The sequence below is a fragment of the Delphinapterus leucas genome, chromosome 1 (assembly GCF_059928025.1).
Source record: "Delphinapterus leucas isolate spDelLeu-1000000601 "Yukka" chromosome 1, BTC_Dleu_Yukka2, whole genome shotgun sequence".
Lineage (NCBI taxonomy): Eukaryota > Metazoa > Chordata > Mammalia > Artiodactyla > Monodontidae > Delphinapterus > Delphinapterus leucas.
Genome location: NC_143129.1, coordinates 171,257,275 through 171,275,169, shown reverse-complemented (window position 1 = coordinate 171,275,169; position 17,895 = coordinate 171,257,275). Strand labels below are relative to the sequence as shown.

Sequence of the window (17,895 nt, the reverse complement as noted above, 5' to 3'; positions counted from 1 at the left end):
CCAGTGTTTAAGACTCTGCGCTTCCAATGCAGGGGACGCAGGTTCTATCCCTGGTTGGGGCACTAAGATCCCACATGCCGTGCAGCACGGCCAAAAAAAAAAGAGACCCTGCACAGGGCCTGGCACACAGGGAGTGCTCGTTGACCAGCAGCAGCTGAGCTGCCCTCTGACCACTTATAGGTGGGGAAACAGAAGTTGGGGAAGGAGGAAGATTTGTCCAAGGTCGCAGAGTGAAGGGCAGGTTGGGGCTGGAATCCAGGGTGCAGGTGAGACCTGCCCTGAGGGCCGGGCAGGGGGAAAGAGCAAGCAGGTGCTCAGATGGGAGACTGGGAGATGTGCCACCTCCCACATCTGCTCTTTTCTATAAATGAGCCTCTGCTAAGATTTTGTTTCAAGTCACTGATCTGGCCTGTACCGCCTTGCTTCTGACTCCAGCTTCTCTCCGCTCCTGATTTCTTTCCCTTCCTCTTGTTGCCTCGACCTATGCCACCCCTTCCCCTACCACCTCGCCCCGAGAAGGGGCTGTCTCATGTCTGGGGGACCTCAGGAGAGACGAGCAGGCAAGGACTTGACTGGGGGCTTCCAAGGGTAGGGCTGAGCCTCCACCCTCATCCAGTGGCCTCGGCTGGGGAGGGTGGGCAGCTGCTCTGGGCTGGGCAGGGCTGAACGTGGAGGGTTCTGAGGGATTCCAGGCATTGGCCGGTCCCTGGGTGCCTTCCCCCCAAGCTCCCAGCGCCCTCTGCTCACATGCCTCTACACAGTGGGTGCTCACTCTTGTGGAGTGGCTCCTAACAGCTCATCATCACGTTGAGCCCAACCGTGGCTCCCATTCATCCTGATTCTGCCCCTGAAGACTTAGAGTACGATACCACCTCCCTCAACGGAGACTTGATGCCTCTATTACTATGGCCTGGGTTTCTCAGCAGCCACCCTGCTGCCGACCAAGAAAGGTTCACCATCGGCTAACGGTGCTAGTGGTGGGAGTACAGAGGGGATGCCAGGTACCAGGGATAAGAGAATACCACAGATACAGAGACTCACAAGGACCCTCTGCTACAGCCAGATGCTATCCACAAGCCATCACTGATCTCCAGGCCTGCAGGCTGGGTGGTATCATCCCACTTCCTGGAGGAGGCAGCTGAGGCCCACAGAGATCAGACCTTGCCCAAGGTCTCCCAGCCAGGCAAGCTGGCTCAGAATCTGCTCTCTGTACCGAGGGCTTATGGCTCACAAGGGCTTCCCAGCCATCACCACCTTGAGACTCTTGGGGTCACTGACCCGGTTCACAGATGACAAAACTGAGGCCAAAAGGGAGCCATGATCGTTCAGAGCCACAAAGTCCAAGGCCAGAGGCATGGACCCATCCACGTCCAATCCCAGCAGGAAGGACTCAGCAGGAATCTGGCCAGGGCAGGTGCCAGCTGGGAGGTGAGTAACTTGGGCCTGATCACCAGGTTCAGGAACCCGAGGCAGGATGGAGGAGGTGTGGCCCTGAGAGGCCTACAGGGAAACTCTTCCAGGGCCACCGGGCCCAGCTCGGAGCCTTTCCCAAGTGGCCAGGTACTGGAGTGGGCCCAGGAACTGGACAGATGGGGAGCCAGGCCTGGGTGGCCCTCACTGGCACTGCCCTGGTACAGCCACACCCCATTCTCAGCCTCCTGCCTCAGGCCCACTTAGCCCTGGAACTGGAATTGAAGGCTGCCTCTGGGAAGACTGGCGCCTCCCTGCACCTGAAACAGTGTGACGCCCTGGTCAGGTTCTCAACATCCCCAGGGCTGGATTCTCTCCTCCCTGGAACTAGTGACCCTTTGGTTCAGGATCCCATGAGATAATAAATGTGAGAGGGTTTTCTAAACTGTAAAGGGCCACAGTTACAAAGAGAAGGACACGGCAGCTCTCAATACACCAGGCATGAGCATGCCGTGAGTGGGGGCCAGTCCACACAAGAGCTCTGCTCAGAGCTCAGGAAGCAGCCAGTCCGGCGATGACCAGCTGCTTCTTTGTTTCACTCATTCATTCAGGGAACACAGGCCTCAGGCCCACTGTGGCAGCTGCCCCTCCAGTTTCCCCAGTCTGAATCTGCAAACTCTAGGTCATTCATCAGGCAGAAGCAATGAAACACAAACTTTCTTTGATGCTAAAGTGCACGGATCAGGGCTCCCTGCACAGAATATGTGCTCAATAAATATTTGCAGAATCAAATTTGCATTCCTGATCTCAAGATGTGGGTCCTGGGGTCAGAGTGTCTGGGCTCTATGTGACTTAAGTCACATGCTAAGACTCAAAGAACGTTTCCAAGGAGGGGATCTGGCCTTGCAGCCCGAGCAGCCCCTACTTCTGATGGCTCCCTCCCTCCGCCACTGGCAGAGGAAGCTGGGGTGGAGTAGAGCAAACCTGGCCCAACCTCCACCCCCAAACACACACACACACACCACACACACACACACCACACCACACACACCACACATACCACACATACACACACACATCACACACACACCACACACACACATCACATACACCACACACATACACACACACACACCACACAGACACACACACACACACAACACACACCCATCCTTTTCCTTTCCTTAAAGGTTGCAAATCCATACTCCCCCAGCCGGCCCGCAGTGGGCAGTCATCCCTTGGGGTACGGGGAGCCAAGGGCAGGTCAAGTTGATTCAGTCATCTCCTCTTCCCAGAATGGCTTCCTACAGCCCGGGGCTAAGCACAGGCACACAGTCGGGGCGGGGGTGTGGAGCGGAGGACTGCAATCCGCCACAGCTCCCAGGATCCAGTGCCATCTGTCTGACCTCGGCGACTGCCCTTCCCCCGCTGGGCCCTCCTCCCCGACCCAGGGGCCTGAGTGGCTCTGGCACTTACGTCTGGGCTCCCGGGGTCCATCCACGGTCACCTTGATGGCTCGGTGGTAGGTGGCCACTTGTGTGGGGTTGGTGAACACGGTGATGGTCAGTGTGAAACTCTTCCCTGGGGGGAGTGGGGAATAAAGAAGAGGTTGGCACCTGGAGCTATTCACGACACCCTGAAGCCCTCATCTTCCAGAAGGAGCAGGTCTCTCTACTTTGAACCTGGGCAGAAGATAGGGTTCTGGGTAAAATTCAAGCTGCTGGGGTTGGCATTCAAGGCCCCGGGAGGTCTGGCACCAACTTTACCACATTCCCCTGCCCCACGCTCTGGCCACCCTGGCTTGCTTCCTCCCTGCTTCTTGGCCTTTGTTTGTGCTGTTCCTTCTACCTAGAGACCCTTGCGATTTGGGGGTGGGGAGCTCAGATGAGTACATATTTTTTTTTCATGAAAATAATTAGTGATCTTTATAGAAGACTTTGAGAACACAGAACATATAAAAAAGAAGAAAACAGAATCACCCACAGTTCCACTAGCCAGAGATAAACACTATTAACATTTATTCGGGTGTTCTTTCCTGCAACCCTTTTTGGGCGAGCGTGTGTTTTTACATAGTTGCAATGACACTAAAATAAGTATTTCCGTACCCTCTTTTTTGTTCACTTAACATCACATCATAAGCACTTATGTCATTAAAAATTCTTCATAAACTTCATTTTTAATGGCTGCAAAACATTTCAACTCATGGAAGCCTCACCTTTTACTTATCCACCTCCTTACTCTTGGGTGTTACCTTGCTGCTAATTTCTTATTGGCGTGTGCAGCTGGGGCTGAAAAAGGACTGATTTGGGAACTGCAGACATTTCATTTGTAGACACAACTGTTATTTCCAGAGCTCTGTTCTATTTTTAGATAGACATTTGGCTCCAAAGTCTCCATTCAAAATTCCTGAGAGGGGAGAAAACTTTTAAAATCATCATTTTTGTTTTACCATTTAAAATAAAACGAAAATGGCCTTCTGTTTATAAAAATCTTTGTCTACATCTCTGCTTACTTCCTTAGAATAGATTCCAAGAAGTGCTGAGTGATTTCATCACGTCAGAGGGCTGGGATGGATTCAGGGGCATTAATCTCTCCGGTGAGATGGCTCTCTGGAGAGGATTGTCGTGATTGGTGTGGGCCCGAGTCTACCGTGATGCTGTTAGCATCTTCGTGACCTCATCTATCGAGGTGGAAAGATCTCTTAAACACTCTTGACTTTGTCGCCTTTGTTCTATTACTAGTGAGACTGAAATTTTTTATAGGTTTATCGTCTGTCCTAATCCAGCACAAATCATTGCTTCATGGTCTTTCATACTGTTGTTCCATTAAGGTTTCAATGCCTTAAGGAAAAGTCACTCTATCAAGCTTGTTAACACTTTCCTGTCCTGTTTGTGGCAGTCGGTTTCCCACTTCACTGGCCTTTACATTTCGCTTTCTGACACAAGCTGATTTGCATTTTCAGTTCTACCTCTTGCTCGTGATTTCTCCTGTCATTTTGTGTTTAGAAAGGTTACCTTCAATAAACACCATCCTCTCTACCTTCCACATTGAATTCTTTGATTCTTCTGGGGGTTTACTGGTTGGGTTTTTCTTCAAAGGGCACCCCAATTTTCCCAGCATCTTTACTGAAGTGAGAGCCCCCTCTCCCGCCCTGTTCTCTACCAGCATCAAAGCCTCCATGCGTGTGAGGCTGGGGAGGGGTGGGGGGGGAGCTTCGCTGATCCTCAAGTCAAATTGGCCTCCTCCTGCCCTGCCTCTGGGCACCCCTATCTCTGGTCCCCAGTTACAGGCCTGGGGACTCCCCGAGGGCAGGGGCTGATGGCCCTGTGCACCTGTGTCCCCCCAGGGCTGTCCTCATCCTCCCAACACCTCTCCAGGGCAGGCAGGCCTGATTCCATATTCCCACTTCACAAGTAGGAGACGAAAGCTTGCGGGGGCAGCGGGCTGTGAGAAACAGTAGCTTAGCATGGCTGGTATTTGTTGATCGGTGATGGAGGGAAAACTCCAGCCTCAGAAAGAGGACAACCCAGCACAAAAGAAAACCAGCCAGGCTCCCGGGGCCACACCCAGGAACCCAAGGGCTTCTGAGACTGGGGGGATGTAAGGGGGTAGGGGGACAGAAGGGGTTTAAATTGACGTGTGACTCAAACTGGGGAAGAGTGGGGCCTCTCTGGAGGGATTTGCCAGAGCTGCCAACTGGAGGCAGGGGTGGAAATGCAACCCACTCCCGACCTGGAGCTCTGGGCCAGACACCCACCTGGCCCTCACTCAGACCACAGGGGTGCTTTCCATGCTTTCTGGAAACAGGAAGTGCAGAGGCCTCCTGCTCCAGGCCCCACCCCTCCTGGGACCCTCCTTCCCCCCTACTGCTTCCCCTCACTCTGAGGTCTTTTCCCTCCTGGATCCTTCCCCCAACCAGTCAGGCCCTCTCCAGGGGTCCCTGGGCCTCTGACCCTTCCGTCACCTCCTTGGTACCGCAGGGTGCCAAGCCGATGCGTAGTTGAGGTTGACAGCCCAGGGCTGGATGGGCCCCTGTGCCCCGCACTTGCCAGCTCCCTGGAGTGCTCTGTTTCTCACCTTCCTTCCTTCAGGTCATCACTGAAAAGTCACCTTTCCAGTGAGGCCCTCCCTGGTCACTTTATCTAGAGGAGGCTTTTTTTTTTAAGGAGGCATTTTTAACTTGACATCCCTCTTAGAATTGAGCGGGCTCAGAAACTGGGACAGGAAAAGAAAAAAATGACAACTGTATCGTCCCTAGCCTCTAGCTGAAATTTAGCATCTCTCTTAAGTATGAACGTAGACAACAAACCACAGAGGCATTACAGCAGTCCCTGTGACCTTGTCACCAACAGACGTCACAAATATTTACATATCACATTACAGACGTTGCAGATTTCTTTAAATATCTTTCATGCTCGTCACAACTTCAAAGTCACGGTCGTCATCAAACCCGTTGCTAGATCTTGTTATTTAACAAGCTAACAAGGCAGCGCATTTATCACAATTTTTAAAAACGTTTTGCTATGTTTTAATATAATTGGTTTTCATTGCCATCCTTTGTATTTTATTTCATTCTTTAAAAAGCACAATTCTGAGACTGTCAAAGGGGTCCATGGGGTAATGAAAGGTTAAGAAGCTCACTCTGAAGCATCAAGACCTTCCCACTCCCACTCGATCTGCTTGAGTTTCCTCCTAATGCTTATTACTTCTAATAATCTACCTACTTATTTATTTTATTTTGTCTCCCTTTACTAGATTATAAGCTCCCTGGGGGCCAGAACTTTTGTCTTGTTCACTGCTGTGTCCCCTAGGACAGCATCTGGCATATAGTAGGTGCTCAATAAATGTTTGTTAAATGAATTAAGGGCACAGGTTACGGCTCCCATTTTACAGATGAGAAAACTGAGACTCACAGAGGGGCAATGAGTTGACCAGGTCACACAGTATCCAGGCAGAGCGCCCAGGAAGGTTAGAATGTACTGGAGCCTGCCCCTTCCCACCGACCCTAAGCACCTACTCCTGGGGAGGGAGGAGCCTCCACCCCACCAGGCAGCAAACCACAGGCTTGCCCTGAGGTCACCAGCCCACCTTAACAGCTTCCTCCCAGTTTCCAGGCCTGACACCACCCCTCCCAGGTACCCACAGAGACCAGGGAGGGAGGAAGGGAAGGGCTGGCACTTGGGAGCAGGAGTGGGAGGGAGGGGCAAGTGTCAGGTGCCACAAGAGGCAGGGGCCCCACGAACCACAGGTGGGGAAAGCTGTCTCCCTGAGCGCCCATCACCTCTCTCTCCACCTGGCGGCAAACCCATCCGCCCGCCCACCTCTCCACTCTCTTAGAGCAGGAAGCTGAGGGGACAAAGGAGGTGGACAACTGTGCAGGAACCCTGGGCAAACTCTCAAGCAGCTGGGAGCCCAGGAATTGCAAATCAAGGTGCTCCCACCGGCCCTGGTAGGAGGCGGAGAAGTCCTGTCTGGAAATAGTTGCTCCTTGGGGCTGAGAGTGGCCGTAGGCGTCCCCGCAGGACCTGGGTCGCTGGATGGAGCAGCAGATACAGCGGGGTCTGGCAGTGTGCCCTTGGGCAAGTCCCTGTCTCTCTTTGCCTGGGTTCCTGTGGGACAAGCCCCACTCACTGGGGCCTCATGGACAGCGGGAGGGGACATCTCTGGGGGCCTCTGGATTTGTTCAATGTCAACCAGGAAGCCATCCACTCCTCCCCCACCAGTGGTCCCCCTAAGCCTGCACCTACACGTTGGCTCCCAAATCTGTCTCCACACACTACGGTTTCTTTTTCACCAGGTCATGACAGTTCAGGAAGTCATGTTGTTTTCATCTTTACTTAGGCCAGTGGCCCCCTCCTAGACAGCATTTTGGGGATGTGTGCTGAGTGGTCCTCAAGAGGTGGGATGTGGAAGGCGGGGGGGGATGCAAATGTCTAGCACTGCACAGGGCAATCAACTATTCACTCTTCCCGTGTGGGAAAAACTTGCTTATGTAGATTCTCTGAGCCATGAGCCTAACTCAGTTTTAGATAAAACAAGGAAAAAGTTTTTACATTCTTTTGATATGTACTGAATTTTCTGGGAGGGAAGACAATTCTGTTTTTTAAAAAATTTTGCTCAGAATTTTGCCAAGAATTGCTCACAGCTTCAGCGAATCATGTCATTGACGGCAGTGCCACGTTCAGACTTCGAGTCATGTACACCTGGCCTGTCAGGCCGGCCGCAGGGGTCACAGGGCTTCAGCTAGAGGTGCAAACACCCATCCACCTCACAGTGTCTGTCATCTCGCCCCAACATTTACATATTCAAATAGGTACATTATTATAAGTTACTTTTCCTTTTTCTCTCCATTATAGCTATGGAATTATATAGATTTTGAATATGCACACAGGTGGATAGATTAAGTTATCTTGCGCGTTTCAATTGTAGGATGGTAGAGGGCGTGCTGCAAAAATTTGTTGTAAGAAGGGGCACTGCGTCCGGCAGGGCGGGGACCTTGGCCCTAATCACTGCAGGAGAATGACTTGGTTTCCTTCCCTTTCTTCTCTTGGTTTACACCTTCAGGCTTATCGTGAGAGCTCTGGGGTGGTATTGTGCGTATGCCTTGTACGGAAAGCTATCTTCTTGGAATTAAGACAGATTCAAGGAGTAAAATGCAAGGAAACAAGCAGAAGTTTCCATCTGGTTTCTTAGCTCTGGCAGAAGTCAGAGAGCCAGGGAAAGGCTCTGAGTCCAAAACCCCAGCCTGTCCTGCCTCCTAAAGTGGCCCAAACTGTCTGTGTCAACCACCGATCTGTTCCTCAGAGGGAATTTCCCAGTGGGCAGGAGGGGCACAGCAGATGCGGAGCTGCATGCCACAGGACCCCTGTGTCCTCCTATCTCACTGCCAGCCGCCTCCACTTCTCCCACTCGACACCTCACACTTTCTGGGTTTCCCCCACCCCCGCCCAAACCACACCATAATCAGAAAATCAGTGACTGTCACCATTCAAAGGGACTGCAAAGATCTCCTTCAGTCCCAGGCATTTGGAGTAACAAAATCTCTGACCTGTATCCAGCTCTCAGCACGTGCCAACTGATATGCTAGTACCCGTCTCCTTAACGCTCACAAAAGTCCCATGAGGTAGGTAACATTATTATCCCCATGTTACAGATGATGAAACGGAGACACAGAGAGGTTAAGCCATTTGCCCAATATCATCCAGCAAGTCACTGGCAGAGCTGGGACTGAAATCCAGGTCGGCTGGTTGTAGAGCCCAGGCTGTTGAAGACCATGAGCCTCCAAGGTCTGAAAGTCCCGTCGAGTTCCACGGGTATTGGAGCGCCCACTCAGGCCTCTTCTGCCTCCCAGGACCACTGAGACTGGCAAGAGAATGGCTGTGAGGATGTCTCATAAACCCAGCCTCCTGCATCTCCCAGAGCCATGACCCCAGCCTCAGCCTTGCCTGCTCCAGGAACACGCTGCTACACAATGCTTTGGAAACCTATCTCCCTCCCAGTGGGCCTTGCAGGGTGGGTGCGGGTCTGTGGGTGTAAATACCACAAAGAAATCGTTTTCAGCAGCAGAAGGGCCAGGCAGGGTCTCAGTAACACAGAGAATCACCATCTCTTCGCTTTCTGGAGTTCACCTCCCAGAAGAGGGTGTAGGTGCTTTACTGGGCTCCCAAGACCGACCTCCCCTTCTGCTGCAGCTGTAGGGGGCCTCCCTCGCCACTGCCATCTGGGCCTGCGGACCTGGCCACCACCCCGCCGTCCAACTGCATCCAAGCAAGCTACCACCAACCAGTGGCGAGCGACTCTCCACTCAGGGCTGGGGCTGGGATTAAGTTGCAAAAGGCTTGAGAGATTGGGGATGACAAAAGGGGCTTGAAGACTAATTAGGAGCAGCAATGAAAGCTTAATTCATAAAAGCAAACATTTTCCATCCATCAACCTGCAACCAGTTAAGGGCAACGTCTGAAAGAAATCTGGGCGTGGGGAAGGGAGCCAACAGGAACAGGAAATGTTTGAAAGAATGTAAACTATTTCAGTTTCATAAAAAGTAACAAGTAAACAGTTATTACATGCAAATAATGCCCTGGTTTTAATTAATGCTGAAAAGTCAAAATATGTTTGACATTTGTATGTATACACTGAGCGGCTGGAGAGGAAAAAATGGTGCCCAGATGCCCTTTTCCGAGCAGGACTGGCGGCTCAGAGGGAACTAAAACCTTAAGCAGGTCTTGTTTATTGGTGATGAAAAGTACCATTCTGCCTCAGCCTCTGTCGCAACTGGAAGCAGAGGGAACCTAGCTTACTTTCTTAAGCGGGAGGGGCCGGCTGGTGCTTGGGAAGGACACTCCCCGCTTTTCGGCAGGCTGGTCTTAAAGGGCCAGCGAGCCCTTAAGTCTCCATTTCACCCCGGCAGGGGTTCTAGAACTTCTCCACCCAGAAGTGATGATGGGTTTCAGGTCCCAGCAGCCTCCCACTCAACAGCCCCTGGCAGCAGCCACAGCGGCGTCTGGTCCTGCCTTCCTTCATATTGCCTGAGGAAGATCAGACAGGCAGGGTGGCACACCAGCCATGCTTCTAGGGTGGGAGACGGCAGCCTTCGAGCTATGCTTTCCAACATTCAGCATGCTGCACTGCATTCGTTTCTAGGGTGGGAGACGGCAGCCTTCGAGCTATGCTTTCCAACATTCAGCATGCTGCACTGCATTCGTTTCTTTTCTAAACCACCTTAAGGCTCGAAGAACTGGTGAAACTGTGGCTTCAGGAGACCGCAGCTGGGGAGAGGCAGCCTCAAAGCGTGGGGGAGATTCCACCCCAGTGGGGAGAGTGGCTGGGGCGCTGGGGACCTAAAGACCAAGGATTTGTCTAAATCAGCCTCGAAGCATCCTGCCAAAAAAGACCGACGAGGCCCCATTTTGAAGACAGTGATAGTCTACTATCTTCTCCCAGCATCTTTTGTGAGACAAGGGTGCTTAACCGGGAAAGAGGGGAGGTGTGGAAGACTTCACAAGTTAGTAAACCCCAGAAATGGGAAGAAAGTTGTGTCTTTTCCGGCAAAAGACCTTAACGTTCTTCACATCCTCAAAAGGGTCTGTAACACCCTAAGGGGTTCCAAACCGCTGTTTTCGACAGAGCTGGCCCTGAAGACCTGTTTCTGGGCTGCCACAGGGACCCCAAGACCTCGCTCTCAGCTTCCTTCTCCCCGCCTTTGCCATTGCCAAAGTTGGGCTGGCGCGGTCTCCCTCCCGCTCACCTCGCCCACTGCGGCCCACGAAGCGAAGGTCGTTGAACCTGGCCACCTGGTTCTTCATGACGGCTGAGGCGTTGCGCAGCTCAGCGGAGTAGTTCTCATCGTTGCCGGCCATCACTGTCACCACCGTTCCATCTGGCACGTCCCCCAGAGCCACCACCTGAGGGCATGGGGGCAGGGGGACAGCTTAGGAAGGTAGGGGAGGCCAAGGAAAGAAGGGGAGGAGCTGGGCGGGCAGCTCCCCTAGGTCCCAGGCGCACTGCAGATTTTTCAAATGCGGGTTGGAGAAGAGGTTTAAAAACAATAGCGACCTGCCCCCCAATACAACAAAAATCAAAGGACAAAATCTCTACCTTCCACACCCAAATCCTAGATCAGCTGGCTAAGTCACGTCCTGAACAACTTATCCTTTCAATGAAATTTAATCTAAGCGAAAGCAGTGAATGAGCGCAGGCAGTATGTTGTGGGGTGCAGTTCCTCTCTTCCCTTCGGCTTGAGCAAAAGAGGAATCAACACGCTCCTAGCAACCAAGTCTCTAAATGAAAATAATATCATCAATAATAACAGGACTGCTCCCCACATTCAATTAACGCCAGAGCCCTTTGGGGTACAAAATGTGGCCCTGAAATGCAGCCCAGGCCCAGTTTATCTGCCTCTGCAGAGCCTGAATTCGTTATGCAGGGAAAATGCAAAATGCAAAACAAACTGGTGTTTTCAGAGGGTTTTGTCCAGAAAACCCCTTTAAAGTGAGAGAGGGGCTTTTGATAGCAGGAGGATGCACCTGCTGGGAATTGCAGGATGGGGGTGGAGATGCCCCCCTAATACAGTCTCCCCCACGCCCCCATCCCAAGGAGCGTGGGGAGGCAGATGCCTTTTGAAAAGGAATCAGACTGCAAAGGCACTCACAGCCATTTAAACGTGGCCACCGCGTGCAGGGACTAGGGATCCAGATGGTAAAAATTTCAAGGAGAAAATGTTTGGGGTCTGATTAAAAAGGCCAGATTTCCTGTCAACATCCTGTCTTCTTTTAATTTCAAAGATTCCTTTTAAGCTCCAAGTGACAGTAAAACCTCCGATCTGAGGATTAAAGTCACACGGGCTTCCCCCTCCCCCTTCTCCCCGGGAGATTTTCCCCACTGGTATTTTAAGATGTCACCCGGGAGACCTCAAAGAGCCACTCATCCCTTTTTCCAATTTGGAGTCGTCTTAATGGGACCAAGGACGGCCTCAGCTGCCAGAAGCCGCTGTTTCCAGCCACCTCAGGCACCCGCCACCCCCAGCCGCTGGCCCTTCCTGCCTTGCCCTTTCTCACGGCAGCTGTGAGAGGTTTAGGGGAAAACCAAGGCGTTTTCGTTTCATCTCGCTGCCCCCTTAAAAAAATGAAAATGAAACAGTCGCCTACTCCCCAGCAAAGAGAAAAAGCTCCTCTGAATGACTGGGGGTTGCCAGGGGTGGGAGCGCCCCCAGTCTCTGCCTGACATTCGGGATCCCGGCCGCAACCGTTTAGGGTTCGTTTAGGCCCCCGATCCCGGCCTAGAGCCTCCCGGTGTAAAATTTCAGAAGCCGGGAGTTGACGGTGTGAGCAGGAAGTGTTTCTGAAGCAGTGCAGAAGGAGGGGTGCTGCTCCTCTGAGAGGAGGGTAGGCCCTCTCCACCCTCCGCACCCCGCCTCCGGTGTCCTCGCCCTGGTCCCGGGGCTCCTCTGCCCCGCTGCTCGCAGGGCTGTGTCCGAGGGATCCGGCCTGGGTAAGAGCGAAGCCCCATCCGCCCGTTTCCGCATCAACATCTCTCCGCAGGGCTCCCCAAGGGTGGAGGGGCCAAATCCTCTAAAAGTCGTCCGTGTCGGGTGCATCCAAGAAGGAACGCCGAAGTCCCCGGCCGGAGCGCGCAAAGAGGCCGAAAGCGCCCGTGGCTCGGCTGCTGGGCTCTAGCCGCGGGGTCGCGGGCACGTCCCCGCCCCTCCCTTTCGGGGGCCCTGGTTCCAGCAGCTGAGACGCCCGAAGGCACTGGGCCGGTGTCCTCCCGCCCAGGGCCCCGCACTCACCTTGAAGGCGACGGGCAGCGTCTTGTTACAGCGCCAGTGCGAGGGCAGCACGGAGCAGAGGAAGTTGGGGCTGTCGGTGCGCACGAGTTCGCCCGCGTGGTCCGCCAGCACGTCCACCATCGAGCGCACCTCGGGTCGGGCGCGCCCGCCGGGCCCCACGGCCGCCTGCGCGCCCAGCGCGCCGCTGTTCTCGCCCATCTTGCCGCCGCCGCCGCCGCCGCAGGGGAAGGCCGTGGAGGGAGGTGTGAAGCGGCGGCTGGTGCTCGGGTCTACAGGAATACGCATAACAGCGGCCGTCAGGGCACCGGGCGGGCGGCGGCGGCGCGGCTCCCCCGGGGGTGGCTGGCGCTGGCGCCTCTTCGGCAGCCGCTGCCGCGAGAATCGGGAAAGCAGAAGCAGCCGGGCCCAGGCCTCAGGGCGCAGGGGGCGGCGCCCGGGGACGCCTCCCCTGGGCCAGCCAGCCGCGAGGCCTCGCTGCCCCGACGGCCGCGCAGCCTGTCCGCTAGTCCCGCATCCTGGGCGAGCGGCCCGCGTGTGGCCGCCCTCGCGGCGATCCCGGTTGCCTTGGCCGCGGCGGAGCCCGCGCGGGCTGTGCAGCCACCGCCGCCGCCTCCCGCCCCCGCAGCCCGCTAGCGGCCTCCCCACCGACTCCGCAGCCGCAGCCCCAGAGCAAATCCTCGAGAATCAAGTGGCGGTGCCGAAACCGCCCGCGAGGGGTTAGTACCCCGGGGCCCGCGGGGGCGGGGCCGGCCCGAGCGACGCGTCGTGCAGCCAATCGGAGCCCCCATCGCGGGCACCTCGGCAGCGCTCGCGGGGGAGGAACGGGGACCGCAGAAGGCCGCCCAACGGGGAGGGGCGGAAGGCTCCGCCCCGCCGAGGACGCCCGGGGTTGGGGGGCCCCCAGCGCGACAACCCGGGGCTCCTTGAGAGTTCTGGGGATCCGGAGCCGAGGCTAAGAATTCGTTTAAAACGTCTAGTCCCTACAGAGGCTCATTTGCCGCCGCCTCCTGACTCGGGGGCTGCAGCTGCTCTTCTGTCGCCCTTCCCGGCCGCCCGCAGCCAGGCCTCCCCACTCCAGCTGCTTTCGGCCTGTGAAGCTTGCACTCTCAGCTGGGGGCCGCGGGGGCCTCAAGGCCGGTGACATCTAGCGGGGAGCTGCCCCAAAGTGGCTTCTCACTGCCCCTACCTGTCCCGCAAATTATTTTGACCCAAGAGCCTCCACCGCATACGAGATTACGCGCGAGCCAGAGGCCTCTGCAGCTCCCAGCTCTGCGCGACTTTCCTCCCGGCCCCGGTGGCCCCGGTGGCCCCGGTGCCAACCTGGGGACAAAGGGAAGGGTGTCCCTTATGCGCCCTCATCGGCTTGGGGGCGAGTAACCCCATTTCTCTCCGCTCTCCCCTCAAAATAACTTTCAGCATCGCGCAGGCCTCGCTGCGTCGTTCTTCGTTGTGGCGGCCTGAGGGTCTTCGAAAAACACGGTGGGGCCTGAAAAACGCGAGTGTTTACCCCCGCCCCCCGCCGACCCCGCGCGCATGTAAACCCTGTCCTGCATCGTGGAAGAGGACGCGAGTCCCTCGTGAGAGGAAAACTGTGCAGAGAACGCAGGAATGGCTGCAAAGCTAAGGGCCCCTTCTTCCAAAGGAGGGAATTTTCATCCACCATGTGGATGCAAACTGGCTCCCGCGGGTCCACGCCCACCTCTGCCCGGGCGGTGCGCTTGGGCCACGCGGGCAGGGACCAAAGACAGCTCTGCCGAGGCACTGCTCGCCGGCCCTGGGTCCTCGCTCCCACTCCCGGCCGCGTGGCCCAACCATTCCCCGGCGGCAAGCAGGCAAACAATCCCTTTCCCGCCTCCTAGGCCGGGCGAGCGGGCGTAGGGACAGGCTACATCGAGGAGGGGAACTGGAAAGATCAAGCCGCCATTCACACTGAATTATCGCCACAGATGCGCTCCCTGGAGTCTGGGGAACGAACGCGTGCAGAGCCTCCCCGCCGTTTTGCAGATCGGGTTGGATATTCGTTGTTTCCGGCGCTCGACAGGTGCAAAACGACCGATTCCAAGCCTCGGGAGCAAAGAAGCATAGGATCTGAAGGTGGCTGCAAGATCTCGCCCTGGATCTGACCCCGGCCCATCGCGAGCCATTTCGTCGTTGCCAAACGAAATCAAGCCCTGCGTCCGCTCCAGGGAGGACCGGCTCTGGCCCAACCTCGACCACCTGGAGAGCTGATCCCCACCCCTGTCGGAGCCTCACGTCAGTCCCTCGGGCCATTTAGAGAACAGGGACGACGAAGGTCCATCACTGGACCTTTTTATAGAGCCTACACGTCGGAGTTGCCGATCGCCGGGGCTCAGGCCCGCTCGCTCACGTGAGCACTGACACTAGCCGCAGAACTAGAAGAAAGTGAGGAACCAGGACCTGGGCGCATCCAACCTCTGGGAGCTTCCTGCCAGGTAGGGCCCGGGGCCAGGGAGGACGGGCAACGCCGCACTGCCCTGGAGCGGCCAGGACCCGCTGCCTCTGAGGTTCGTAAATCCGATTTGTCAAATGGTTTTGGTTTGCAGCCATGCCCTTACTTGTCTCTCCGCCTGATTTCTCCCTCTCATCCTACGGCTGGTTTACAAATGGGTTTCCTGAGAATAGGACTCCTGTGGATCTTGGCACCTGGCATAGGACCCGTCATGGCTCCAGCCCTAAGGAAGGCGCTCGCTGCCAGTGGGCGCCAGAACCAGGGAGCCTGGGTTGTAGACGTAGGAGGTCGCCGGGGCCGCCGGGGGAGGAGCAGTTCCGAGATCCACCGCTAGTTGACGCCTGCACTCTGCCAGCCGCGGAGATGCCCCGACAGGCTCTGCGCACAGATGTGCGCCAGCTGCGGTCCCGCGTTTAGGCGCCGCCGGCCGCCTCCTGCAAGCTGCCCCTTCTGGACAGACCTCCCGCCCTATTCCTCACCATCTGTGCGCTACGTATCGGACAAACCAGTGGCCTTGTGGTAGACCAGAGGCTGCCCTCTCCGCCCCAATGGACAAGGACGCTCTCTGCCTTCGCATCTCGGACACCGGAGGGCTCCTGCGCCCTCCGACCCGCTGCAGAACGTTCCCTCTGGCAGAAATGCACAGTACTTTCCTGTCCTGTTCCGGAGCACCGGGGTTGAGGAGCACTCACAGAGGAACAGACCAGCTCTTTCCCAATTTCAACCTAAGGCAAACCTGCTTTGTCCCCACCCCAGATTGACAGACCTAGGGTCACACCTCTCTCTCTCCTTCTCTTCCCACCCCCTCTCTCCCCGTTTTTCGAAGGACAGTTACAGTTGGAAAGCTCCCCGTCCCCAAGCTGGGACACCCAGTTACCCTGTCCCTTCCCCATCTTATGTGGACAGTCATCTCCTCTCCTTCTTCTCTGGGACCGATGGACAAACGGCCCACCTAAGGGAACGCCAAGTTGTCCACAGCAGGGGGAGGAAGCCAAGAGGTCTAGAGCTACCTTGGCCCAGAGCTGGGTAAACAGGGACACAACCTGGAGCCTGCAGAGTCTGGGTTCTGGGAGCCACTCCTCCCGCCAGTATCCTCCACCCCTGGAAGGGGATCCATGGGGTCAGAATGACCCTGTGTCGGGCACCATCCTCCTGCTGCAGGAGAATGTCTAGGAGTGCGCTCCTAGCACACTCCCGGTAGTGAGGTGCCTGCGCGTCTCTCCCCTCCCACCAGAGAGAGTGCTTCTGAGGGCAGGTCTGATTCCTAGGGAGTCCCAGTGCTTGGGGAGGCGTGAGGACCCCCCAGCCGTGCCAGATAGTGGACGTATATGCTCTGGAAAACCTAAGAGGTCCATTGGCTGTGGAAGGAGCTTTGGTCTGAGGTTCCACTGCCTGAGTTCTTCCACCACCTACTGTGATCTAGGGAAAATTGCTTAAAACCTCTCTGAGCCTCATCTGTTTCGTCTGTATAGTGGGGGTAATAACAGTGGCCTCCTCATAGAATTGTGTGTAAAGTGCTTAGCACAGGCCTGGCACATAGGTGGTGCTCCATCCATTCTAGCTGGCACTGTTGTTTATACTAAAAAAATAAGTCCTGATCACTCCTTGTCTGGGGCCTTTGGCAAGTCCCTTCCCCTCTCTGGGCCTCACATTTCCCATTTGTGAAATACCCAGTTCCCAAATTCAAAGCTTCCCCAGACTCGGAATCTAGTCCTTGGCAATCCTGTCCCCCTTGGTTCTCCTGGGGGCGGCCTGGGGGAGCTAAGGAATGTCCAGGCAGAGACAGCTTGCAGGAGGGTTTTCCAGCAACCATCACAGGGCTGCCAGTGCCTGGACCTTGAGGATTCACCTTCCCCTGGGCTCTCAGACCCTCACTCTGGAAACCCACTCGCCTCATCCCCTACCTCCCCACAGACACTTTCCCAAGTAGAAACTGACCTCAGCCAGCACTGTCAGCCCTCGCGCCCTCCCCAGGAGGCGGCTGTTCCCTTTATCCTGAGTCTCATGGGAGCCCCAGTCCAGTGAATAGACAGAGGACAGTCATGCAGAAGCTGATGGTTTCTCCCAGCCCGACCTCCACACCCACTCCAGAGAGACCCATGGTGAAAGCTGTTTCTTTCCTAGTGTCCTGGAACCCAAGGTGGAACATTCCTGTCCCTCACTGAGCCTCAGTTTCCTCTTCTGTGAATGGAGGTCATTCTAATCGCTCCATTTCACAATCTGGCGGGGAGGGGCATTGTGTTTCACCATATGAAAAACACCATCAATTGTTCCATGTGAAAGAAAAAGAAAGAGAATGCTGCTATTTAAACTAGGACTTGTCTGTATCCTTATTTCAGAAATATATTTATACATATGTAAGTTTTATTATATATGCTACCTATATATCATATATTAAAACATACATATATAACTAGTGAGAAAGGGTCATGAAAAACAGTAATACGGTTGAGGGGTTGCTGCCTCCGGAGTTGGGAGCCTTCACCCCCGAGAATCCATCTCTGAGGCCGTCCCTCCTGGGCAGCCTCTCAGGAAGGCTCCTGCTGATGGGGCTGGAGGAGGAGGACAAGCGGCTTTGCAAATTGCAGGGTTTTTTTTTTTTTTTTTCTCTTTTGGAAAGGGCCAGACTCTGAGGGGCGGGAGAGGGAGCTGGGGAGAGCATGGTGAGTAGGACACAGCTACAGCCTCTGCCGTTAACTGGCTGTAACTTTTGCCCAGGGTCTGCACCTCT

The 17,895-nt window shown here is 55.3% G+C and overlaps 1 protein-coding gene across 2 annotated transcripts in view; it reads right to left on the bottom strand.

Moving 5' to 3' along the window:
- The window catches only part of RUNX3 (RUNX family transcription factor 3), a 62,745-nt gene that overhangs the window by 15,772 nt on the left and 29,078 nt on the right, over positions 1-17,895 (bottom strand). For both annotated transcript variants that reach the window (XM_089898832.1, XM_022551808.3), the window contains 3 exons: positions 12,695-12,963; positions 10,655-10,811; positions 2,887-2,991 (listed from right to left, as the gene is read on the bottom strand). In XM_089898832.1, the coding sequence (XP_089754958.1) occupies positions 2,887-2,991; positions 10,655-10,811; positions 12,695-12,963 (531 nt within the window). The remainder of the gene's footprint in view (positions 1-2,886; positions 2,992-10,654; positions 10,812-12,694; positions 12,964-17,895) is intronic.